The sequence below is a fragment of the Rousettus aegyptiacus genome, unplaced genomic scaffold, assembly GCF_014176215.1.
Source record: "Rousettus aegyptiacus isolate mRouAeg1 unplaced genomic scaffold, mRouAeg1.p scaffold_m13_p_1, whole genome shotgun sequence".
NCBI lineage: Eukaryota > Metazoa > Chordata > Mammalia > Chiroptera > Pteropodidae > Rousettus > Rousettus aegyptiacus.
Window position 1 is genome coordinate 95,896,036 of NW_023416284.1, and position 26,320 is coordinate 95,922,355.

General features: G+C 37.5%; 1 protein-coding gene across 1 annotated transcript; it reads right to left on the bottom strand.

The window, feature by feature from the left end:
* Positions 1-2,226: 2,226 nt before the first annotated feature.
* Positions 2,227-19,107, bottom strand: GLO1 (glyoxalase I). Its single transcript, XM_016154786.2, has 6 exons — positions 18,933-19,107; positions 10,413-10,495; positions 8,002-8,142; positions 7,066-7,133; positions 6,281-6,370; positions 2,227-3,724 (listed from the first exon to the last, which is right to left on the bottom strand). The coding sequence occupies exons 1-6, from the start codon at positions 19,014-19,016 to the stop codon at positions 3,636-3,638; spliced, it is 555 nt and encodes a 184-aa protein (XP_016010272.1). The 5' UTR covers positions 19,017-19,107; the 3' UTR covers positions 2,227-3,635.
* Positions 19,108-26,320: the final 7,213 nt, after the last annotated feature.

Sequence of the window (26,320 nt, forward strand, 5' to 3'; positions counted from 1 at the left end):
TCAAGTCAGTTGTGTCAATTACCAACATCTTCAGGCCAGTTATTCTCCTAATTATAAGTATATAATTTAATGAAATATTATATAAAACAAATTTATGTGAAGAGAGAGTTGAACATTCTGAAGAGCTCTCAAATAGCTAAGATAAATTACTGCAGAATTAGTGGCAAACAAAAACATGAAAATATGATTATGAACTTGGATTCCTTTTTAAATGCTTTAAGTTCACTCTACTTTAAAGAAACTAGAATTAGATAGCTTAGACCAGTGGTTTTCAGCAGGGCAGTTCTGACCCCTAGGGGTTGTTCTGGAAACTTGTGGGGGCATTTTCAGTTGTTTCACCAGTAGTTTCACTACCGGTATTTAGTGGACAAGGGGCAGGGATATGAGACTTCCTGTAATGGTCTGCCCAACTTTGCGGAGTCTCACTGAGTATTCATTTAGGTAAAAAGCCTGCACCTCCTCTCAAGGAGGAGCATAGCTGCCCACACCTTGATTGACCAATAAAACACACCTGTTCTTAGTATGCATTTAAAGTTGTAACATTATAGCTCTTCAGGAGTCATGAATTAGTTGCTTTAAAATATCAAATAATGTTAACAGTATTCTATTGAGCAGTTTTACTTCTTCCATACTTAAGAGTAAACACCCGACTACTTCACTATTATCTAGCATAGTAGTATCCGGGCATTTACATATTCAAATGTGTATTATAAATTGATTTCACTTCTTTTAAATGTTACAATAAAGGCATTGGACTCACCCTTTTTGAAACTGCATTATTAGGAAAACATGAATTGAATTTCATTTTAGGATAGTGGGTGTGATACATGTTATAAACGTTGTTATAATAAAAAGGGGTTGCTAAGTCTGACTTGGTTGAGAACCACATTTAGACTAACTCTATGAGGGCAGGAAATGCTTTATGATTTCTTACAGCACCTGCACCAACTAGGTCCTCAATACTTAATTTCACCCTGCTGCATTTCCTATTTATGCTTACTCAGAAGCCCTTATTTGCTCTTCCATTCTATAAGTACTGATTTTGATCCAGTGTCCACCCTCATGCAGGCAACTTGGGTAAATATGATCCATCTAAGTCAATGGTCTCATTTGCTTTGCCAGTGATTAGATACAGGCAAGTGATCCAGTTCTGGTCAAAATGTATTTCTGCTGAGGAACAACAGGTTATTTTCTTTCACTGGACATTGTTGGTTTATGCATGACACCCAGAATGATGGTAGGCATCTTTGTTCACGAGTACTATTAACCCAAAAAGAAAATGCTGTGAATGACAAGCTGGGAAAGATGGAAGGAAACTGAGGTTCTTGATATATCTGAACTCTACCAACCCCTTCTAGAACCTCTGAAGTGCTTGTTACATCTGATAAAGTTGGGTATTTTCTAATTGCCAACAGCAAGCATCCTTACCGATATAACCCTCTTCATAAACAGTTGGGTAACTAAGATATTTTTATATACACTGTACACCATCCTGGTCAGAATGCTATGTAGGGAAGCAATAAGTGACTCTCAGCCATCAGCTCCTAATTCAAAACACCTGTGTTATAACAGTGTCCCAGGCTTAGCTGTGTAGGTTTCGCGGGAGACTGATTTTACATTGACAGTAAGCTAGTTTTGTTGTCCAGTGGTAGAAAACAAGAAAATTCTTGTGCTCACACCGTCACTTTCATATCACCACTTCTCAGATAAGTTAATTGGAAGTAAGTGAATTGTCCTAATACCTAGAAAAGCCTGGTGATGCAATATATATTTTTTTCTATGTATATAAACATGAATTTAAGAAATAAGCAAGGGCTATCTTTTGGCCAAGTATTACTTAGCAAGTAGAGAAGGCTCTTTTCTGTGGAAATAAGGTTTCCATGACTGAGTTTATGAGTCTAATAACCCTCCTGGTTGAGAATTCTATACCCAACATGTGAAAGTGGTCTTCATTGATTGGTTCCTACAACTTGCCTTTGATATTTGGCCTTTCTTCTCTGTACTTTTGCTCCCTCAATCCTTTATTCCTTATTTACTTTCCTCTTCCCACCTTTCCCGCATTTCCTTATCCATAGAAGCTATCTGCTTTGCAGCATATACAAAATTACATCTATTTCCAGTTCAGGATGGGTCTGCAAGCCCCTTCAAATCCTTGCAGTACTCCCTGAGGGCAGCCTTTTTCTTCTTTTAAGAAAAATGCTAGACAGAAGTTTACAAATTAAACAGTCTTATTTAAATGTATTTTATTTCAGTCTGTAAGTATTACTATTTGAGTTGCTCACATAAGTAAGTCGATTACATCCAAAAAGGAAATGTGAAGTGCTTCTAGCAGTGTAAGCATCTAGCAATGTAAACACAATTGGCATGGCCTATCCAAAGGTCTTCCATTAGAGTCTATGGAAAAACTAAATGTAGTTAAACCACAAACTAGATGTTCTTATTCTTTTGGCCATAAGAGACTTTCAAAATCAGTTTGGTTTTTAAAAACCCATCAAATGTCAATCATGGCAGGAAAGACCGCTGAGCTAATTTCTGATAACTAAATTGTCATTGATCATAATTTATCCCAAATGATTACTAGCATCTGGAAGACCTGAGGGTAGGGGTTCTTTGTAAGTAATACAAGTACCAACCACACAGGAACAACCAGGCATTCCTGAGCAGCTGTGTGCTACAGACTTCCTCCACTGCTTCTTTCTTCCCTCACCGTGGGACTCAGGCCTGAGAGCTGAGAGCATAATACTCAAACTCACAGAAGGTTTTACAACAGGAGACTAGTGGAGGAGGTATTATGAGGTACTAATTTTTGAGGTACAACCTACATACTAAAAATGATGGTAAAATCTTGAGTATTTGAGCCTAATCATATTGCCTTCAATTCATTTAAGTTATGTTACATGTCTAGCCTGCCTTCTTTCTCACTGCACAGTTGGAAGGATTAAGTGAGATAAGAGGGCCTAATCTGGTGTCTGCATACTTACTCAGTAAATAATACTGCCATCCTCTTCCCCATCTCAAAATAAAGAGGTTAGTCCTTGAACTTTGAAAGTACTTTATAAATTAGAAGAAGTTAGTTTTTTTTTTTTATCAGCATCCTTATCAGCACAGTTCTAAATTTCTCCCAAGAGTGACTTCTCTTTTATAAAATAAACCCTTTATACTATTTGAAGTACATACAAAGTTTCATTTTTTCTTCAGAGTTCTTTCCATTGTGAAAAGTCATTTCTGAGGAACTGAAATCCCAGAAGGTAACCACAACAAATATATGTTAAATTTTTTTTTTTTTTTTTTTGAAAATGATTCAAAGGTAGACTTGTAGAGAAGTCATACTCAGGAGATAGAAGGCAAATGCAGCCTCCGAAGGGAACTGTTCTTATTTTTACCTAAAAAAGTCATGTTATACTACATTCAAGGACATAAGATAAAGCACTACTTTAAAACTCAAATGACTGAACAGATAGGTGAAAAACACAGCTGAAAAAGGAAAGGGAAATGGACTTAAGAATAATTTGAATGGGACAATGAGAAACACCATCAGTCCTAGAAGCTTCTGCTATCTGAATATCTTAAATCATATGTTTTTTTTTTTTTTCAACTCCCACAATGTCTTTGCTGAAAGCAGTATTCTCACAGAACTAAATAATAGTTGTCATTTTGTTAGGATTCAAAATTTCAATCCAGTAGCCATCAGGATCTTGAATAAATGCCAGGCCTTTCATTTTACCTGTAAAATAAAATGATTTTCATTATTGAAGACATTTTTAAAAACTTAAAAATTTAAAATATATTTTAATTTTAATTTGCATTTTAATGAAGTATATTATTTTGTTTATAATTTTAACTTAAAAAAAATTCTACTGTCAGTGTTGCCCAAATACATGTTTTTCAGAACAAATAGCTAGAAACCAACTCTACTGAAATAAATGGTGGTACTGGCTACATCTTATAGGTATCAGGTAATCACTTCATCTTCATGACATCACTTCATACAACCAGTTTAGCAGTCAAATTGTCTTATTTTAAAGAGGAAAAAGGAAATAAGGAGGTGCTCAAGGAAGCAGGTAGCATGGCTTACTCATACAGCCAAAAGACCCAGATGCTTGAGTCATACAAACCCTTTAAAGACTATTGTGTATAAACCAAGCTCTACCACTCAGATTATTTTTCATAGCAATTCATAACTGGGATTGAAAGACTAGTAAAGACTAGTAGATCTAGTAGTAGAGTTTTTTGCTTGAATGGAAAAATGTGACCTCAGAAATGTATTATGGGATAAAGTTGCTGAATTAGTTTCAGTCCTATCTGTTGCTACTTTCCCCAAGATCGCCCCAGAGAAACAGATGGAAAGTGGAAAAAATAAAGTAAGTAACACTTGGGATGATGGCTGGGGAGAATTGTGGAGATGGGGTAGGGTGACTGTTTTAACCTGGTCTATGTGGAGGGGGTGCTTTGGACCTGGGCTGGAAGGCAGCCCATGAGGGCTATGGAAGAATAAACAAAAGTTATGTTAGTTTGGCTCTTGCCCCTCCCAGTACCTTGGGCATCAACACTTACCCCAATACTTCGGGGGTTGTGGGGCGGGGGCGGGGAGGGGGGCGGCAGTGCTACTTGCTCAGATATCCTCAGGAGTAAATAAGGGCACTACAGAAGGCTTGTGCCTGTGGGAAACTAAGGAAAACAGGTGGGAACCAACTGATCTTCCCCAGCCTTCACTTTCCACACAACCAGGGTTTGGGAATGACAATATCAGAAGTGTCTCCTACTAATACTGCTAATATTTTGTCCATGAGTAACAAAGGGGGAATAGAATCTGACCTAAAAACTTGTTTTGTGGATTGTGAAGTGTCTAACTCTCATTTTAAGGTGCTTAGAGATCTCTGCCCAGCTCATCTTCCAGAGATCATTTGTGCTGTTATGGACTGAGTCTGGCCTCCCCACACCCGTTCCCATTGCCTGATAGACCGTAATAGCTAATAGTTGCAGGGTGGGGAAAACCCCTCCAAGACCAAAATAACAAGAATTTGAGGAACGTAACTGTAAAACGAACAATGGATTATAGATTCAAAAATAATGAGAGATGAGAACGCAAAGGATGAATATCAGAACAGATACATTTGAGGAAAAATTATCTAACTGGTATGCCAGTTTGAGGAAATCTCAGAAAGTCTGCAAAGACAAAGAAATAACAAATATGAAAAGCTACTGGAAGAAAACAAAAGATGACCTACAAAGGAACACAATTCAGCAGATTTCCCAACAGTGACACTGGATGAAAAAATAAGAGAACAGTTCTATTTTCCAGATTGAAGGAAAATAAATCTAAGATTTTACATTCAACAAAACTGGAATGTATGTATAAAGGCATGGATCTCAGGTATACAAAGGCTCAAAAGTTTTGTCTCACAAACCCTTTGAAAATAATTTTGGTTGAGGTACTTAATAAAAGGACAGAAAAATCTAAAAGGTGCTGCAAGAGATATGTGGAGAAGAGGTGATCAAGTACCTTGATATATTTATTATCATAAAAAAAAAGTCAAACCCAAATAAAAAAGAAAAGAAATCAATAATATCCCAGTCTGGGTAATTGTAACATGATGGAAGTAGAGGGGAAGTAGTTCTTTTCCTATTATGGAGGATATATGGATATCAATCTTTTGGCGGAAAAAAAAAAGACTGAAAAAAAGAAAAGAAAGGATTAAAATGAAACAGTTAAATGTTTCAAATGAAGACTGAAATGATAAATTATGATGGCAGAAACAGATCTAAGTAAAATAAGTTATAATACATATACATCCAACAAAATCCAGATATATACTATTGCAAGAGGCATACCTAAAACACAAGGACATGCAAAGGTTATAAAAGAAATACCAGTCAATTAATAAATGAAGAGATCTGATATAGCTACATTAATATCAGATAAAATACACTTTAAGGGACTTGTTTTGGGGTGGCTAGATAACACCTGAAATAGTGAAAACTAGTGGCCAAAAAGAGAATGTGGCAGAGTCAAAGGGTAGGAGAGGGAGCCTATCTTTGATGGCTCCTCATATCCCATGTCTAGTCCTTTGTGAAGCCATGCTAATTGCTGTCTTTCGGTTCCCTAACACAAGCAGGTATTCTTCCAATAATTTCCTTCCTTTCTTTAAGAAGGCTGAAGTAGGTACCTTCAAAGTTACTTGCAGCCAAAAAGGTTTTACCACAACAGTACCCTCTATGTGGATGCTTAGTAAATGTTCTGTAACTAAAGAGGCCTGAAGAAAACAAGTAGCAGACTCACCATCATCGGGTTTCTTCACAAATTTGACTCCCAGTTCTTCAAATCTTTTACAAGCTCCATGTACATCAGGAACAGCGATTCCAATGTGACCTTAGGTGGCCACCCCCAAAACAAGGCAGAGAAAAGGAAGAAATCATTGCAACAGGATACCCAAGTACCACAAATAGCTTCCCCAACTAGATTATTTCAAAATACAAGGCATCCGAAAACAGACTGAATCAAACAAAGCAGGTTCAAAACCTATAATATGTTAAAGAACAAGAATCTAAGTCTAACTGGTTGGGTATAATAATTAGCTGCTCTGAATTATAAATTATTTAAAGCAAGCCCAATATTGGTTCATATATAGTTCAATCTATTAAGAATAAGTTACATCAAAAAAAAGTGTCATTGAGGTTGTCATTGACACTGACTATACCGCAGCCAATTAAGCCTGTAATTTTGTTACCTCTCTTGATCAAGAGAGTTTAAATCAAGGCAGAAGTTTATGTTAGCAAAAATCAAGGTTACTATTAACCATAGTTGTGTTTTTTTTTTAAGTAAAATATCCATTGGAAATATAATAGAGACTGAAAAGTAAAATATTGTGAGAGAGTAAATGTAAAATTTAGACTGAGACTATGAGATTAAACAACTTCTAAATAAATTATTTGTGCAAATAAAAATAACCATACTTCTAATAAATGGATTATATTTAATGTTTTAGATTTATTACAATCATGAATAGGTATGCAATGCAAAAGCACATAAATCTATATATATTACATACAAATAGGCAAACATACCAAATCCTCGAGGGTCTGAATTGCCACTGTGGTAGCTCTGGGTCTCATCATCTTCAGTGCCCCAATTGCTATAAAAGGAGGGAAAACATAATTACAAGGGACTTGTAGAACAGAGATTCTGAAAAGAAAGTTGCCACAGTCTGTCTTTGAAATCTTACCAAGTATATATGCTACTTAATACACTTGGTCTAATCTCTGCTACTGTAAATATTGTTTTCAACTACAAAAAGGGCAAATAGGCAAAGTAGAATTTTAACTAGATTAAGGAGACTAATCTAAGAACTTGGATAACAATAATAATGATAATCATAGCAACTATTATTTGTTGTACTAGGTACTTTGTATTTCATTAAATCCTTACAACAGCTCCATAGGCTATATTTGAGTATCTCCATTTTATAAATGAGATTGTTACTTATGGAGGTGATATAACTTGTTTAGAGTCTCGGAGCTATTGTCAGAGCCGAGACTCATGTCTAGGTCTGTTTGATTCCAGAGCTGTTTTGAATCAGGGGACACATTAAACATATACCCTGAAACAAAAGCTGTTTATTACTTGTTAACAAGTGAACAGAAACAATATAAGGAATAAAAAGAAAGCGGGGGGGATACCTATTTCAACATTTTTAAATGTTGAAATTATAAAGACCTTAGTTGTAGTGCCTAAACATTTTTAGCTACAGTTTGGCAAAAATCTTGCCATTTCAGCCTTAGGTTATCTATCTAAAAAGCAAATGATCTCACTGCCCCACCTATGCCACAAGCACAATACAAAGACCAAAAGATCCATGAAGAAACATTTAAACATATTGTTACAAATGCAAAGTGAGTAGGTAGACCTGGTTTGAATTAAGCAGGTAAAAAAAGAAAAGAGTGTAAAGAAATGCGCTTTTAAAAAAATGTAGAATATATAAAAAGATAAAATCTCATACTCACTGTGTCAGTTCAAGTGTAGCTTTTCTGGAGAATACCCATGCTGCTTTTTCACCTTTATCTTTTGGGATGTCATTTTTATCCTCATAAGCCAAGAAATACAGTGAAAATTTCATTGTGGGAAAATCTAATTTTTGTAGTAGCCTGAAATTAAACAAGCCTGAATCAAAAACAAGAAAAGTTGATTCATACCAAAATCAACATGACGATATTCAAGTTCTACTAAGAATAAGACCTGTGTGAGGTGAGGCTATTTTAATAGGAAAAGCAGAAGTATATAAATGAGAGAAGGGGGGAAATCAAACTCTATTCATCTATAAATATCAGTGAAATAAAGGTTTTTTTTTTTTTTATTTTAAAAAAAGCAAATTTTAAAAATTCATCAACTCTTCAAATATAATGAAACTCATCCGGAATTATGGTACACGTTTACATATGGCAAAAGATACCTTCAAAAGAAAATTTAATTTTTAGAGAAAAAATATAACATTTTACCTTATTGTTCTTTCAGATATATGGCATTCAATAAAATAAAATAAATGTATTGAATTCTTACTATTCCAAAACTCCCAGGAAAAGAAATTGAAGATAGATGTTAAAAGAGAAGGAAAGACATCACTATCACAGAAGATGTGAATGTCAACAATAAAGTGGTTAACAGTACCAAACACTGCAGAAAAGTCAAACAGGATAGAGACTGAGAACAGGTTACTAGATATGAAAAGGTCCTGTCAGGGCAGTTTCAGCACCATGGGGCCACTGGTAGCTCCAGTCCTGTGGAAGCTGGACTGCCCTGGATTGGGGAAGAATGGGAGGTGAGTAAGCAAATAAGTTAGCACGCATGGTCTACCTACATAGATGGTTGGTGATGATGGGAAGGAGAGCAAAAGAGTAGAGAACAAAGATTATACTAGACTAGAGAAGACGTTTTTGTAGGTCGAGGGGAAGGAGCCAGCAGAAAAGGAAAGACTGATATGACAGAGTGAATGAATTACTACTAATTCTGAGGTTTTAAAAAAGATAATTGAAGTTATGGCCTATGAAGTGAGTTTAAAGAGTGTAAGATTATTTTGCAAGGTGTAGGGTAGAATGAGGCTGCATAAAATACAATTTTCTTTAGATTATTAAGGATTAAATGGTCCCAGAAGACCTCCTCATTCATAATCAATAACAGGGAATGACTGAAGCATATAGCAAATTAGGTTTCTAGAGTTCCATTCCAAATCTTTTAATTATCACTGCTATGGGATATGCATTGGCCCACTATGATCTTATGCATTGACTTATCCCAGATTTTTCCTAATCTGTTTATAATAAAGTATCAAACACTTCAAATACTCCAATTGTGAAAAACTATCTCCGCACTTACTAAAGCAGACTGCACAAGCCTTACAGACCAATCAGATGAGAATTACAGCCCATGGATCTCTTGTAACTTGCTTTTCTCAGCTGAGCACATCTTTCAGTATAATGTCAAGCCCCCTATTCTTTAAAAACAAGGTCAACGCTGGAGTCAATCACACCTAGATCCAAATTCCAGCTCTCCCACGTGCTCACTGTAGAATGTGGGGCCATTAACTTAATGTCTTTAAGTGTTTGTTTCTTCTCTCATCTGTAACATGGGGATATAAGCTACATCATAAATATACCGTGAAGACAGAATGAAATAACATGTGAAATGCCTGGCACGTATGCAATAAATACAACACTACTTTTTCTGGGAAAAAATTATAAGTAACAGTTAACAGCAGTTATCTTTGGGGAGAAGAACTGAGAGAAGGGGGGTTATCATTTTTTTTTTGTAGTTTTCTGAGTTGGTCAGATTTCCTAAACATAGACATATACCATATTACTTGAATTTCTCAATGTCAATGGAGATTGTTATCCACCTAGTAAATTAACAATCATTTTATTTATATTATTGAAAACAAAAAACCTCAAATCAAGAAAAATAAACAAATATGCTTTAAGAATTATGAGATCAGTGGATATTACCTGTTCAGTAAAAGAAAAAACATCCTATAAATATGGGACAGATGGTCAGTTTTAGGAAAACTCATTTCCTAAGTAATATCTTTTAATATGTTTCTTTTCTAAAGTAAACAAGAGGCCAGAAGTGGCTATAATGTAAAAAGGTCTGGACACATTAAGATTTTAACCCACAGCTGTCAGAGAGGGGAGTTAAAGAAAACGCAAGTATTGGTGTCTTGTTGCCCAGTGAGCCTGGCTGGGATAGAGGAGAGGAACTTAACAGAAGCCTTGGCCAGGCAAGCCTACTCCCAGACTCCTGGCCAAAGGGACTTTTGTGATTTAGCAAACAAACTTTAACTCATTTTAAAATATAGATGTGAAAACATTCTGTAAATTTGCAAAGCTATGTATTAAAACATTGCAAGCACCAGCAGTTTACTTACGTCATTCCAAGAATTCTAGTATAAAAATCCAACGACTTCTTAGGATCCTTAATTCGCAGCATAGTCTGCTGCAACAGAAAGTCCTAAGGAGAAATAGTACATATTAGACACCTTTAACTTTTACTACTTTTTACCAACATTAATTGTGTTTTGTAACAAGATGCAAATAATCCACCACTGTAACATAACAGAAAGCAACTTTGTCACCATGGAAATCACCCAGAAATAGTCCCCATACCTACTATCTATAATTTCCTATGGTTCTCTGCCCAAGGGTATGTTCTGGTCACAAGAACAGGCGCCTGGGTGGAGCAGGTCCAAAGTGCCAGGGAATTCACATACCAGGAATGACCCTCAACTAATAATGGATAAAAAAAACCCTGCCTTCCTTGCCCCTTACTGGGACAATTCCGAGGCAAGCTCCACTCACTCTCTTGGAGGCTTTGCAACAGAATTGAAGCCCAGCTGCCCTCAGTGGTAATTCACTCTTATACGTTATTTATTGTCTCTGTTTCCCACTCCACAGAGCTTTATCTGACTGCATCCCAAATAGACTACTTAGAACCAAGTCATTATTTCCAGTCTGCTTTTGGATAACCCAAACTAAGACAGTGGCATTACAAATAAAGAGTTCAATCACTAAAATTTGAATGAATGCATAAATGCCTTTCTAGAACTATTTATTGTTAATCATAGCAAGGAGTTACAAGCTCCTAGAGACTCCTAATAGGGTAAAAAGTTACTGTGTCTAACATCATTGTGAAACTGTCCAATTTAAAAATCAGGAAACAAAAGGCTTGACCTGACTGATAAAAGGGTAGAGAGTATATTAACTCATGGAGTTAAGATTATTATTAGCATTGATACTTTGCTTAGGGGTCTGGCATCATTAGGGGTTTGACTTCATTAGGTAAAATAACTATGAGGTATTACCACCAGTATTAATATCCCCATTTTATAGATGGGAAAAGTACTTAGGGGGATTAAATTAATTTTCCCAACCTTCTGAGTCTAACTTTAGGTCTCCTATTACAAAGTACCTTCCAGATCATGAGTCTGTAAACTATATTTGTGTTTCCTAAGAGATTTTCTTGTTATACCCATAGATTTGACAAACAGGCATGAAAATTCTGAATTCTTCAGAGCTTCACAGCCACACGGATATCTCTTTCACTTTAAAAGAGTCTAGACAGCTCAGATGCAGGGATATGATCCACCCTGGTATAGAAGCCCTATGTACCACAGGAACTAGCATCACCAGTAGCAACTCCACGTGCATAGCTTCCAGAATGTCCACAAAGGACATTTATTTCCCTAACAGCTAGCGATGTTGAACATCTTTTCATATATTTGTTGGCCATTTGTATATCCTCTAGGGAGAAGTGTCTGTTCAGGTCCTCTGCCCATTTTTTGATTGGAACGTTTGGTTTTTTGTTGTTGTTGTTGTTATTGAGTTGTACTAGTTCTTTGTACACTTTGGATATTAGGCCATGATTGGAGGCGTTGTTTGCAAATATATTTTCCCATTTGGATGGTTGTCTCTTTACCTTGTTGATGGGTTCTTTTGCTGAGCAGAAGTTTTTTAGTTTGATGTAGTCCCATTCATTTATTTTTGCTTTTACTTCCCTTGCCTTTTAGGTCAATTTCATAAAAAATCCTCCTTAAGTCCAAGGTCCTTGAGTTTAATTCCTATGTTTTCTTCTATGCATTTTATTGTTTCAGGTCTTATACTCAGATTCTTAATCCATTTTGAGTTAATTTTGGTGTGTGGTGATAGACAATGGTCTAGTTTCATTCTTTTGCTTTCCAGTTTTCCCAGAACCAATTATTGAAGAGGCTTTCCTTTCTCCATTGTATGTTTTTGGCTTTTTTGTCAAGAATTATTTGCCCATATAGATATGGGTTTACTTCTGGACTCTTGGTTCTGTTCCTCTTGTCCGTGTGTCTGTTTTTCTGCCAATACCATTCCGTTTTGATTATTGTAGCTTTGTAGTATAATTTGAAGATGGGCAGAGTGATGCCTCCAGGTTCATATTTTTCCTCTCAGGATGGCTTTGGCAATTTGGGGTCTTTTGTACTTCCATACAAATCTGATGATTTCTTGTTCTATTTCTTTAAAGAATGCTGATGAGATTTTAATGGGGATTGTATTAAATGTGTATAATGCTTTAGGTAATTTTAACTATGTTGATTCTCTCAATCCAAGAACATGGAATATCTTTACATTTCTTTGTATCTTCTTTGATTTCTTTTAATAGAGTCTTATAGTTTTTAATATATAGGTCCTTCACATGTTTCATTAGATTTATTCTTAGTTATTTTATTTTTTGTTGCAATTGCAAAAGGAATTATTTTTTCCACTTCTTTTTCTGACACTTCATCAGTAGAATATAGGAACGCTATGAATTTTTGAACATTGACTTTGAATCTAGAGACTTTACTGTATTTGCTTATTGTTTCTAGTAGTGTTCTTGTGGAGTCCTTAGGGTTTTCTATATAGAGAATCGTGTCATCCACAAATAGTGACGGTTTGACTTCATTTCCTATTTGGATGCCTTTTATATCTCTATCTTGTCTGACTGCACTTGCTAGGACCTCCAATGCTATACTGAATAACAGTGGCGATAGTCGACAACCTTGCCTTGTTCCAGATCTTAGTGGGAAGGTTTTTAGTTTTTCACCATCCAGTATAATGTTGGTTGAAGGCTTGTCATATATGGCCTTTATCAAAACCACAATGAGATACCATCTCCCACCTGTTAGAATAGCTATAATCAACAGGACAGGTAATTACAATTGTTGGAGAGGATGTAGAGAAATAGGAACCTTCAAATACTGCTGGTGGGACTGCAAATTGATACAGCCAATATGGAATACAGTATGGAAGTTCCTCAAAAAACTAAGAATTGATCTACCATATGATCCAGCAATCCTTCTACTAGGTATTTACCCTAAAGACTTGAAAACACATATTTGAAAAGATATTTGCACACCGATGTTCACTGCAGCATTATTCACAGTGGCCAGGGCATGGAAGCAACCAAAGTGTCCTACGATAGATGATTGGCTAAAGAAACTGTGGTACATATATACAATGGAATATTACTCAGCCATAAGAACAGATGAAATACTACCATTTGCAACAACATGATGGTCCTTGAAATAATTATGCTAAGTGAAATAAGCCAGACAGAAAAAGTTGAAAATCACATGATATCACTTATATGAGGGATATAAACTTAAAAGCAACAAATGAACAGGACAAACAGAGACTCATGGACATGGACAATGGACTAGTGGCTACCAGAGGATGGAGGGGGGAAGCAGAAGGTAGATGCAGGGTGGGGGAATGGGGGAATTTAAATCATTTCTTCAATAAAATAATAATAATAATAATAATAATAATAATAATAAAAGGACATTTTAAAGAGTCGCTGTACTCGGGGAAGCCCTAAGCTATAGCTTCTTATTAGGTATTTATAATTCTCCCTCTCTAAATACAATTTACCACTCGAGTTATTATTATGATAAGCAATATTCCCAAATAACAAACACCATTTTTAATTATTTCCTGGGAAAGAGAGCTAGAGTTAATCAAAGGCCAGATTCTCATCAAAGGGAAAAAAGGCTTAACTCTTTACTCCTAGTGTCAAATCGCCTATGAAACAAAAATTGATAAAGTTTTGGTTTTTTTTCCTGACTTAAAAACCACAGCTGCCTTTTGTGAAAGATCCTTTTGGCAGTACAAGGTATCTGAGGGGAACAAGATTGTTTTACTATGTGACAACTAGGGCACATGGTTGATGTACAAAATGGTGCGATATATTTTTTTCTTTACTATCTTCCTCCTTGTAGTGTTACTTCCCTGGCTCAACCTAAGTCAGAATGTAACCAATGTTCCAGAAAATAAGTCAGCTACACCCTTTACATTCACTCTATCTTATTTAAATTGGTTCATGTGGTCCTTTCCTTCCCAACCTATAACTCATCAACCAACAACATACTTTCCCTATAGATAAGGGAGACAGAAATAGCTAGCTTGGGACAGAAAGGAATTTTTTTTTTTCATTTAAAAATTATCTGTGATATTAGTAAACACACCTGATAGACTACTCTTACAACAGGTAAGAGAAACAGGAAAACCCTAGAAGCCCTCAGTATCATGAGGCCTTTCAAATATCATGCAAAGAGAGAAACAAAACCCACAAGTGTGAGAGAAAGAATTCTTCAGAGGCAATATGGTTCAAATGCTGACTCTACTGTCCCTAGCCATTAAGACACTGAAGAAGTCACATAGCTTGATAGCCATGAAGCAGCTGCTGAGACTGCTTAACAATGGTTCAAGGAAGCAAGATGTTAACTTAAACATTACTGACCCTGGTGGGGAGACTTGCATCATAAAGAAACCCTTTTAAGATAGTGGAATGTTTTACAGCCCAGAAAAGGATGTTCGTACAGTGAGGGAAGGATATATAGGAACTTATGTAAATGTCAGCATTTCTATGGTAATGTACTTTGTGCTTTGCCATTGTACTCTGTACTTTGCTATTTGTACTCTGTGCTTTGCAATCCTGCTCTGCTATTGTATCTGAAAACTTATATAAAGGCTGTGCTAAATAAACTCGGGGCTGCAGTAGTGACTGTATGCCCTCCCGAAGCACTTTCCTATCTTCTTTTTTCTTAGGCTTCACCCCCTCTTTTAGGTGCTGTTTGATCTCGGCCGGCGGGCTCCGGCACTCTACCACTGCTACTTTGAGTAAATCATAACTCCTCTTAAACCTCAGTTTTCACATCCTTAGAATAGGGATAATTATAGTTCTCAGCTCCTAGGGTTGAGTTGAAAAGTAAATGAGATAATGCATGAAAGTGCTTAGCATATTGCCTGGTCCAGAGCAAACTACTTTGCGTAATATTGTTCTTGCTGTTATTATTCAATACACCCAGGGGTTCCACTACCAACTACTGCTTTTGATTCCTAAATTGTATTCCCCAGGCCATACCTCTACCCTCAGCTCAAGTAGGATACTTGGACTCTCCCTGGATTCCTCCCTCTCTACTCCTCCATAATTTAATCCAAGTGTCCCATCAACCTGATTGCTTAAATCTCTCTGAAATCTTTCTCCTTAGCTTTTTAATGATCATTACCTTGCTCAAGTCCTTATCACTTCCTGCCTGGGTGGTTGCAATAGCCTCCCTGGTTTCTGCTTCCTGCAAACTTACAATGCAATCCAGAATGATCTTTCTATAATGAAAACCCAATTGTGTCATTTCTGGGTTAAAATCAATCCTTCACTGGTGCCTCACAGCTTTTAAGAGAAGCAAATATGGTTGATGCATAGTTCTCTAACGTCATCTTTTGTTACCAATCCCCTAAACTGACAATCTGAAATATTTTTGATTCTAAACCCTCATTAGTTAAATAAAAAAAGGCATGTACCCCTAATAAATGTATAATTTATTTTAATTATGTATAAGTACAAATATACTAGTAAATACATATAGTAAACCATATTTACTAAATAGAAATCTTTACGGGGTAAGAAAAAACAAGTGAACAAAATGGAGTCCTCATATTTTCTTCGAGCATCCCAAACACAGTTCTATGTACCTTCCCCCCAACTCACACTGCTTATAATTTCAGTCTCATTGTATTACCTGTAGGTGCCTGCATCAGTTCTCTGATGTCATTGTGCTTTTATATATACTATGATTATTTCTGCCTAGAATAGTCACTAGTCCATCTAGCTATTATCCTTTCTACCCCTTTCCCCTACACCCAACTCTACCTGGCTACCTCTTTTGTATTTGTACGACTTAGCTTAAATGTCACCAACACTTAAAGTTTTCCCCAATCATATCACCTACCACTCGGATAGGATGAGACTCCAAATTATTGTACCAAAGGACACTGATAGAGTAAAAGAATGAATTTCATGATACCACTTGGGAAAAAAGCATTTGGCTTTATGAAGAAGGTAGCCAAATAAGACTGTCCAGGATGTGGTACAGCTGTACATTCTTTGTTCTGCCTTTATGACAGAGATGCAAATGATCAACAAGCAAGTTGACTTCCCACCACTGCTGCTCTCTCCCTTCCAAAGCAGGCCCTCAACACTTGTTTTACTTTCTGGAAGAGCCTTGTAGATGTCCTCATCACCTCCAGGCTTGGATTTCTTCAATCTACGTAAGGGAAAGCTTCAGAACCCTGAATGGTTCCCCACTACCCATATAAAATCCAATTTCCTTAGATGTGACATTCAAAGCTCTCTTTATGATCTGGCTCTAACCTACTATTCTAGCCTTCTCTACCACTGCTCCTCTGCTCAGATGACCTGAATGCCAACCAAAAACACATAACTCACCTCTCCAGATCTTCCACCACAGTGTACCTTTCTGCCATCTCACCATACTTCCTCCACCTAGAATGCCTTCCCATGTAATTCCATCTCCCATGTGGTACTGGAATCCCATCCTTCTTTCAAGGCATGCGCCCACCCAAACCTCATGCTTGATGCACTCCTTGACCCCCACAGTTGAAATGCAATCTTTAATTGTATCATTTTTCATAGTTTAGAGAACATCAATGCACTTTATCCTCATAGCAACTCTTCATGCTGCTTTTACAAACTCAGCTCAAGTGCCCTGCTAGAATCACTGCAGCCAATGATAGAACTGGGGGTTCAAATGTGGGTCTTCAGACTCCAAATACCCCGTGTGTATACACCATACCACAGATGCTACCTTCAAAAATCTCTACCTCCTGTGCTCCCAGTGTGCTTATAATTTCAATAGGACACTAATCCCAATTCCATCTTATGTTGGTGTTGGTGTCTGTTTGGTAAAGGAACCTCATCTTGTTCATCCCAGTAACCCTCAAACATTCTTTACATATATCAGCGATCAGGCTGCATTTAATTCATTTAGGTTTTTTACTTTTCTTCAGTCAAGTTCCAAAATTAGTGCTGAAGTCAGTACTGCAGAAGCCGAACAGGGTGGAGGCCAGGAGTGTGGGCTCCTCCCTGAGCAAGTTACTCAATACCTATGTGCCAGTCTCCTTAATTGTAAAATGGAGATAAAATTATGCTGTCCTCATAGATTAAGTAATGTACTTAAGATAACAGTGCAGGGCCTGGAACAATCAATACACACCAGCTGCTAGTACAGATTCCATTTTATGTCCCCCACATGGTATGTACATAAAGGGGCAAAAACTATTAATTTCAAAAAATAACTACTTCAAATCACCAAGAGAAATTTAGATTATGAGGAGTGTGAATTAAGAATGCAAGGAAGTATATTTGACAATTTTTATAAAGCTCTCCCTGAAATCCTTTTTTCAATAGCCCAGTACATAAAATCTCCAGTTTTCTGGGAATTAATTTATACTGAATGACTGTATTTTGTGAAATAACTAGATATTACTATTAGAGAGTACACAATGAGATAAATGCAAGAGGACATATATACACTTTATTTCTTCTCTCTTAATTTTTCAGTGACTAAGAGTTTCCCTAACTACCAGGTGTTAGTTAGTCAAAGGCTTTAGCAATAGAGTGTATATGACTCTTCGCCCAGAAGGCAAGGAGCAAGAAAGGTCCAAAGTCATTCACCCCTTTTAGGGAGGGCGCATAAAGCACATTGAATTTTCAAGGAATTTAGAAAGTCCCGGGTCTAACGAATAAATACAAAGGTGTTTACTGACAGTGATGAATACACTGGAGTAAAGCCCCCAGAGACTGCTGTGTATAATCCTGACTACGCAGGGAAGCACTACACTTGAGTCAGTGTTACACTCTTACTTAGTACAGACAGACATGTTAAACAAGCTGAAGGGATGAAAGCTCCTTCACACGCAACAGGTCATCCCTCTACTGAATCTCTACTGCAATAAGAAGATCTGTGAAGGAATTTCTAAGATTCCTTTCAGATCTAAGCTCCATGATACTATCATCTCTCCTGGGACCCACCACGCACAAGGAGGGGAGAAGTGTGGTGGCGAGAAACCGTAAAAGCAAAGCAAAATACTGGGCGCGGTTAAACTGGGAGCGATTAGTTTGGAGGAGGTAAGGCTGGAGCCAGGGAAGTTACCTAATAATGATCCAGACTGGGAGAGGCCGGCATGGTTAGAGGGACCTCCGAACCTGGGTTGGCAGTTCTGAAACTGCCCTTCTTATCTGCCATGGTTATTGACCTAAGGAACACGAACAGCCACAGACAAGGGATCTCACCGTGGTTAGCCTGGCTTTCAGTTACCAACTCAACATTAGAAAGTTCATGCAAGCTGGGTTGCAGGCTTTTGAAACAAGCTAACGAAATGAATCTTTTCACAGATCCCCCCATAGGACAACATTAGCTCTCTTTCCAGCCCACTCCGGCCCGCCTAAGGCGGGAGGAGCTGGAGACGTGGTAAACCGGGGTTCGAATCCAGCGAAGCTCTGATCCCAAGGATCTGCTCCCTCCCTGGACCCCAAATGCGCCATGCTGGGGCCCCAACTCGGGAGAAGTAGGTTCTGTGCCCACCTTGGTGCTGGGGTCCGGGTCCGAGCAGCAACCGAGGGCAGCCTGGTCGGTAAGGCCGCCGGACAGGGGCTGCGGTTCTGCCATGGTCCACCGCTGTATCACGAACGAACGTCCCCTGGGAACAAGTCAGCAGCCTGCACTCCGCCCAGCCCCTGTGCTGCCCTTACTGGCGTCTGCAAGGCGGCGGCGCGGGGCGGGAGGCTGCTGACTTCCAGCCAATAGCTGTGCAGAGGGCAAGTTAGTTCTCTGCCGGTTGGGGCTTAGTGAGTCAGCGCCTCAGCCGTAGGGACTACAACTCCCAAGGTGCCATTGCGCATAATGGAGGCCTTCTTGAGCCGAGGAGGAAACCAACAAAATTGCACCAGAGAACCTGCTGGCTGGAAACAGTGGGTTCTATGTGTTGCTTGATGACCTAATTTTGTTTCTGTTTAACTGTTTCTGTTTAACTGTGAAAGTTCGGTAACTACAGGGAATCTAATGGAAAGAGAATTGGGAATTATTCTTCTCAAAGTACAAATCTTTCTTAGTCTGAAGCAGGACCAGAATCTCCACCCCCACCCTTCCCCGTCTTCCCCCGCCTTTTGAGGGGGAGACCAAGCTCTGCACAGAGAAGAGGGTCCTTTGACAGAGAGTATAGAAAGAGTTCAGCACACATGTCAAAGTTAGAATCAAAAGGAAAGTTTATTAGAAAAAGGGGCAACATTCCATAGACAGAATGTGAGGCAGAGAGTGACAGGGACAGTGCAAGATGCAGAGACAGAGAGAGAGAAATAAAGAGAGAGAACTGAGAGGCTTGGAAAGATTTTAAGTGGAGGGAGTGCTGAGTGTTCAGGGGATTCAGTTTATATATCATTCTTTAGTTCCTGTGTTATTGTTTAAAATACTTTGTTAATCCATTTCCTTTGATATGGACATACAGTGAGGAAGGGGAAGGGTATGTAAAGGGTATGTATGGTGAAAAGGTAAGAATATGTAGAGTGAAAGGCCTGCTTGCTGGCAGTTCCCAGCTTTTAATCCATAGGTTCTCCATGGTTTTAGCCATAGAGAATGATGCTTGGTTCCTGTTTCCCCTTCACAGGTGTGGAAAATGGGTTGTTAGCAATCCCAGCAGAAATCTTCCTTTGTTCTGAAGGTGTCCTCCTGGCCTGGCTACAGGCTGAACAGCATATTGCAGTCTCTGAATGTGGCTTGATTAACATTTTTAATTCTCTTGCCTCCTCCCTACTTTAAAAACATGACTTAAATTTTATTTGCTCCTCATCAAAATCCTACAAGGAAGCTCAGAGAGGACTCCATTATTATTCCAAGCTTCTAGAGCTAATATATACTGGACCAAAATTTGATTCTAGGTTTTTGACCCAGTCAGAAATGTTTTAATTATCCTATGCTACTTATAATGTAGAGAAGAGGTAAGAGAATCAAAATATTAACCAAGTACATTCAAAGACTGTTATATCATGATCAGCCATGCAGCCAGGCCAGGACACCTTCAGAACAAAGGAAGATTTCTGCTGGGGTTGCTAACAACTCATTTCCCCACACCTGGGGAAGGGGAAACAGGAACAACACAGTCCTTAAGTGGTTGGGGAAATTTGCCCTGTCCTGCATCAGTTTCACTATTTATGAGACAAAGGTCCATAGCTTTCAGTGTGTTTTACATCAATTTGGCTAGGGCACATATTTTAATTGTGTTCATTGAAAGGTAGTCGACACTGAGTTCTTTGATGACTAGCACACAGTAGATGCTCAATAAATATTTCCTGTGGTTAAAAGACTAAATGATCATGACTAATGTATATGTAATTTAGAAAAGGACTTTATGCTAATAAATGAATGAGGAATGAGATTTGAAAGAACTTTTAAGTGAATAGGAGGGTCTATGTAAATTTCAAGAAGATAGATGGATGTCAGGAATGTTGGTCAGGCAAAATGGAAGCTTATTGGCTCACCTAATCAAACTGAAGCAGAACAAAGATGCACCTGGTACCAAACGTCTGGCAGCAGGCCACCACCAAGATGTCTCCATCTCTCATCTCAGCTTCTTTCTTCATCTCAGCTTCATTTTGTCAGACATACTTGCTCCACAAATCTAGAATCTTGGAGCTCTCAGTCTCTAACCAGATGGGAGTGAGCCTCTTTCCTGAATTCAAATTTGATAAAATCCAGGGAGAAGATATAATAGGCCTAAGTTAGCACCTGTGCTTACTCCTGTGGTTAAAGCACTGCCATTGGCAGTTTGGCTCAGAACCGCCTGGTTGAAAAGTTGGAAGGAGTAAAGCAGTCCCCCAAAGAAGGGGGATGCTGTTCTCATGAGAGCTGCTGGGCAAACTGAACCATAGATGTCCACTGCAAAAAGGTAGACAGGGTAAGAATTTCAACAGAAATTTTGTGCATACCTGATTTTAATTTACTATGGGATATTTCATCAAAACTCAATGTGCTAGAACTGCAGAACTTCAACATGGAGACAGACTGTAACGTTTCTAAACCCAGAAATTGAGGCAACACACAAGCTCCGTACACTGTATTACCACTCAATATTTACATAGAAAAGCTAAAGAAAAGAAATTTGTCTGAGATATTTTATTGAAAAGACATCCCAAACTGTTTTTTTCTCCCCTCTAACCCCTCTGGTGAACTTCCCAGAATATGTGGGAGATAAACCATGTAAATGGATAGGAAGACTCAGTGTCATAAAACACTGATTTGTTTACAAATTAATTTATGAACGTAATGCAGTTCCAATAAAAAATCTTGTGGGTTTTTCTATGAACTAAATAAACTGATTCTAGATCCTATTTTTGGTGCCCCACATAGGCAAGAGACATTTGAATAATAAATAAGTAGGGGAACCTACCCTTCCAGATAATAAGACTTTATATATAGCCACAGTAACAGTATGATAATGGCACTGGTATAGATCAACAAATGGAAACTATGATAGGCAGTTGTAAGATGGCCCCAATGATCCTCCTTATATTCATACTCAGTGTTATCCTCTCCTCTTGGGTATGGATTTAGTAACTCATTTCTAAGGAATAAAATATGGCAGAAGTGATGAGATGTCTCTTCTGAGATTATATTACATAAGGACTGTAATTCTTGCCTTGAGAGCACTCTCTCACTTTCTTTTTCTCCAATCTCTCACTCAGAAGGTAAGAAAGATGCCATGTTGTGAGCAACAGTATGGAGAGACTCAGATGGCAAGGAACTTAGGTCTCTCGTTAATAGCCAATGAGGACCTGAGGCCTGCCAATGGCCACATTCGCAAGCTTGAAAGTGGACCTTCTTCCAGTAGAGCTTTGAGATAACTACTGCCTTGGTCGAAACCTTAATTTTGAATTTGTGAAAAACTTTGAGCCAGAACTACCCAGCTAGACTGTTTCCAGAATCCTAACCTGTAGAAACCATGAGATAATAAATCTTTATTGCTTTCAGTTGCTAAGTTTTGGAGTAATTTGCTGTGTAGCAATACACAACTAAAACACACACACACACACACACACACACACACACACACACACACACACACACACACACCCCTGATGTAGACCAGAGCTAGTACTGAAGATCAAGGGAAAAGGATACATTTTTCAATTAATAATGGTGATAGGACACTACAGTTTATCTTTATGGAAAAAAAGTACATTTTTCTATTTCATACCATAAAGAAAAACAGAAGTCCAAGTGTATTAAAGATAATGATGTGAAAAGCAAAACTCGAAAATAGAGAAAGAATAAATATCAGATAATACCTTTTTGAATTCATGGTAGGAATTTCTAATGAGATGTAAAAACACAAAATATATTTTAAAATAAGTAAAACACACCATAAAAAAGTAAAAAGACAAACCAGAGTGGGAGAAGGTATGGACAACAAACATAGCCCACAAAGGATCAGCATCCACAACATGTAAAAAGTCTTAAAATTCAATGAGAAAAAGACTAACAATTCAACAGCAACTAAAAAAATGACAAGAGAAAAATGAGCAGTTTACAAAAGAGGGAAAACAAATATCTAATAAGTACATTTAAAAATGCTTAGATTCGCTGGTAAATAAGGAAATGTAATTTAGTATAAAAATGTGATTTCTTTCATCCCCTTCAGAATGACAAAAAATTTTAAATTTAGTCTGTCAGCTTGAAGTGTGGACGTGGATGTGAAACAACTGAAATCCTTATACATTGGCTGATGTAAACCTAAGTTATTATAAACTTTGCGAAATAATTTGACAGTATCTGGGGAAGTTAAAGATAGTACATCCTAAGATCCACTACTAATTATATGTCCTAGAGGACTACTGTGCTTGTAACCTAAGTATAAAAGACATGGTTGGATAGAAAAAAAATTGATGAAGCCTAAATCTCCAGCAGCAAGGAAATAGATTGTGTTATTTTCCTATAGTGGAATACTATGCACAAGTGAAAATGAATCAGAAGAACTTTTCCACCATGAATAAATCTTACAAATGGAAATGAAATAATTAAAAGTTGCAGGAAATGCATAGGGCACAACTCCATTTTTGCAAAGTTTAAACTGTGCAACAATATAATACATTGTTTAGGGGTACACATCTAGTAATGAGATCAGGAAGTACTTGGGAATAAACAACTCTAAATTCAGGAACATGATTTCCTCAAGGGGTAGTGGAGGAGGAAGCCATAGGGGACGAATATACTGAGGATTTGAATGTTTTGGCATTGTTTCATAACTTAAGTGGGATTTTGAGTAAACGGATAGTTGTTGTATCCTCTCTATACCTAAAGATTTATAATATAAGTTTTTTAAAGCTTAAAAGTAATATGCATCCCATATAGAAACAAAAAGGAAGATAGCAATAGTAAGAAAAGAGTACAAGTGTTCCTGGACTTATGATATGGGGTTATATGCTGATAAATCCATTGTAAACTGAAAAATCACAAGTTGAAAATGAATTAAATGCACCTAATTTACTGAACATCAAAGCTTAGCCTAGCCGGAATCTACTGAATATGTGTATCACTTTACCAGTGTCGCAAAGTTGAAAAATCATGAGTCAAACCATTGTAAATCAGGGACTAGTTGTGGTTTAGAATAGTAACTACTTAAGAAGACAAATTCCACATAGAGTTTAGAAGTGTTTCCTTTTTTTTTTTTAAGAAGGGATATTAGTTCCCTAGAGCTGACGTTACCAAAAAACTTGGTGGCTTAAAACAATAGAAATTTATTCTGTCACAATTCTGGAGGCTAGAAGTATGAAATCAAAGTGTCAAAAGAGCTACTACACTCCTGTGCCTCTTCCAGCTTTTGGTGGTAACTAGTATTTCTTGGTTTGTGGCAGCATAATGCCAACCTCTGCCTCCGTCTACACATGGCCTTCTTTCTGCATCTGAAATCCCTCTCTTCTTTCTCTTCTAAGGACACCAGTCATAGGATTAAGGGCCCATGTAGATTTAGGATGATCTCACCTTGAGATCCTTAACTACATCTGCAAAGATCCTATTTCCCAAAAAAAGCCACGTTTGCAGGTACCAGAAGTTAAGACTTGGACATATTTTTAGAGGGACATGAGTCGACCTACCATAAGGCATATACATGTTTTTTTTGTTGTTGTTAGTAGAATTAAAATTAGGAAATCTACTCAGAGTATGTTTAGAACAATTTTATGGTTGTTAGTTTTTCTTAATGAATATCATTTTATTAGTAGCCTGGGCTCCTACTGTCAGATGTTTTTGGTTTCTACAATAGCAGTTTAAAAAAAAAATCAAATAAAATGGACAACTAAATGGGGTATTAATGTGCTATTTCAGCCATAAGCCAATAATCCTGAGAGAAAAGCTTGAGAGAATTAACTGTGGATAGTTATTCGATGTTTATATATATTTTACTTGAATGCTTGGCTACTAAAAGTGTTTCATAATGTGATCATGTGGCTATAGTAAGACGATTATAACTTAACAAATATTGATGATTTGTGTACTTCTACTGTGTATTCCCTACAGCATCTAGACATTTCCAGTTGATTGTCTTAACATTTTTATTTCTGTCTATAGTCTTTCACTCAGTTGATAAGGCTTGAAAGTCATGGATTTTTGGAATAGAAAGGGAATTTAGTGATCATCTCATTTCCCACATTTCATTTTACAAATGAGGACACCCAGGACTAGAGCAGTTTCACAGTCTGAGTTTCAGAGGTAATTAATTGATAAATCCAGGTACCCCGAATGCCAGTTTGGTATTTTTACAATCTTTACTACATACACTAATACTAATACTACCAATAATAACAACTAGCACTGACTAAGCCATTACCATGTACTACTGTGCTAAGTGTTTCCATATACATTGGCTTATTGTATTTTTAGGGACATTTAATTTTCAAATTTTGCGTACTCTAACCACTTAATGTCATATATGCTGTGTGGTGTTTTATTTCTATTAAACCTCAAAAGAAATCTATGAAAGGTGAACTTTTCCCATATTTCAGGTACTCTCAGGTGTGCTATCATTTGGCAGTATTCCACAACCTAGTGTTCTGCCAGAGTTAATGAAACTATTGTGTAGATCACAGTGCTACAAACCTAATAGTGCAATACACATGTTTAGAGCATAAGCTCTATTTGTATTTAGTATTATTTCTTCAGAATATATTTCAAGAGGAATTTGTAGATTAAGGCATGTGGATATATTTAAGGCTCTTTAAAGGATATGACATTCTGTAATTTGTTTTATACTACATTAGAATATGTAGATATACCTCCTACTGGGAAGATGGCAAGGATTAAACCAGCCATAACTCCACAGGTGCCAAAAATACACAAGGAGACAAAAGATGGCCCAGAGAGAGTGAGTTTATTATTCACAGCCCAACAAACAGCAGGAATATCACATGGAAGGCTAGTTCTTCTCCCAGACCCCACTGGTCAACACTATAGGCCCAGATGCAGGCAGCGGATTGGGAGGCAGCTGAGTAATTCCGGGTTTAAGGGCTCAGCAAATTTTGTAGTAACCCTTAAACGAGCTAGTCTCCCTCCATTGGAAAGTGAGCATTTGCTCCTTAGTCACACAGTAGATGCTGTCACCTAATTAATTGCCTACACACTAGCTAAGGAAACAACTCAGGGTCAGAGAACAGTTAGGTAATGCAGTTCGGCATATTCAGCAGAGGCCGTTGTGGGTCTCCGTAACTTTATACTGTATAATTGCTGCATGGTATTTTTAAACTTTATTTGCGATTTTTATAACCTTTTTTTTTTTTTTCAGTTGGCAGATCTCCCAGTCCTCTGTTCTACATTCAAAGATTGACTTTCACGCCAGTTGAAACGGACACTCTTCACACCGTAAGGGAGTTATGGGAAAAGCAGGAATGTACTGGAAAGGAGAAAGGGGTAGACTTTGAAGTCAGTTT

What these genes read in the sequence shown, in the direction of transcription:
- GLO1 (XM_016154786.2), bottom strand. Translation starts at nt 19,016, where the DNA reads ATGGCAGAACCGCAGCCCCTGTCCGGCGGCCTTACCGACCAGGCTGCC. An exon ending in ACTAGAATTCTTGGAATGAC is followed by an intron (nt 8,143 to 10,412) that starts GTAAGTAAACTG and finishes GTTTAATTTCAG; the next exon opens with GCTACTACAAAAATTAGATT. An exon ending in GCTACACTTGAACTGACACA is followed by an intron (nt 7,134 to 8,001) that starts GTGAGTATGAGA and finishes CTCCTTTTATAG; the next exon opens with CAATTGGGGCACTGAAGATG.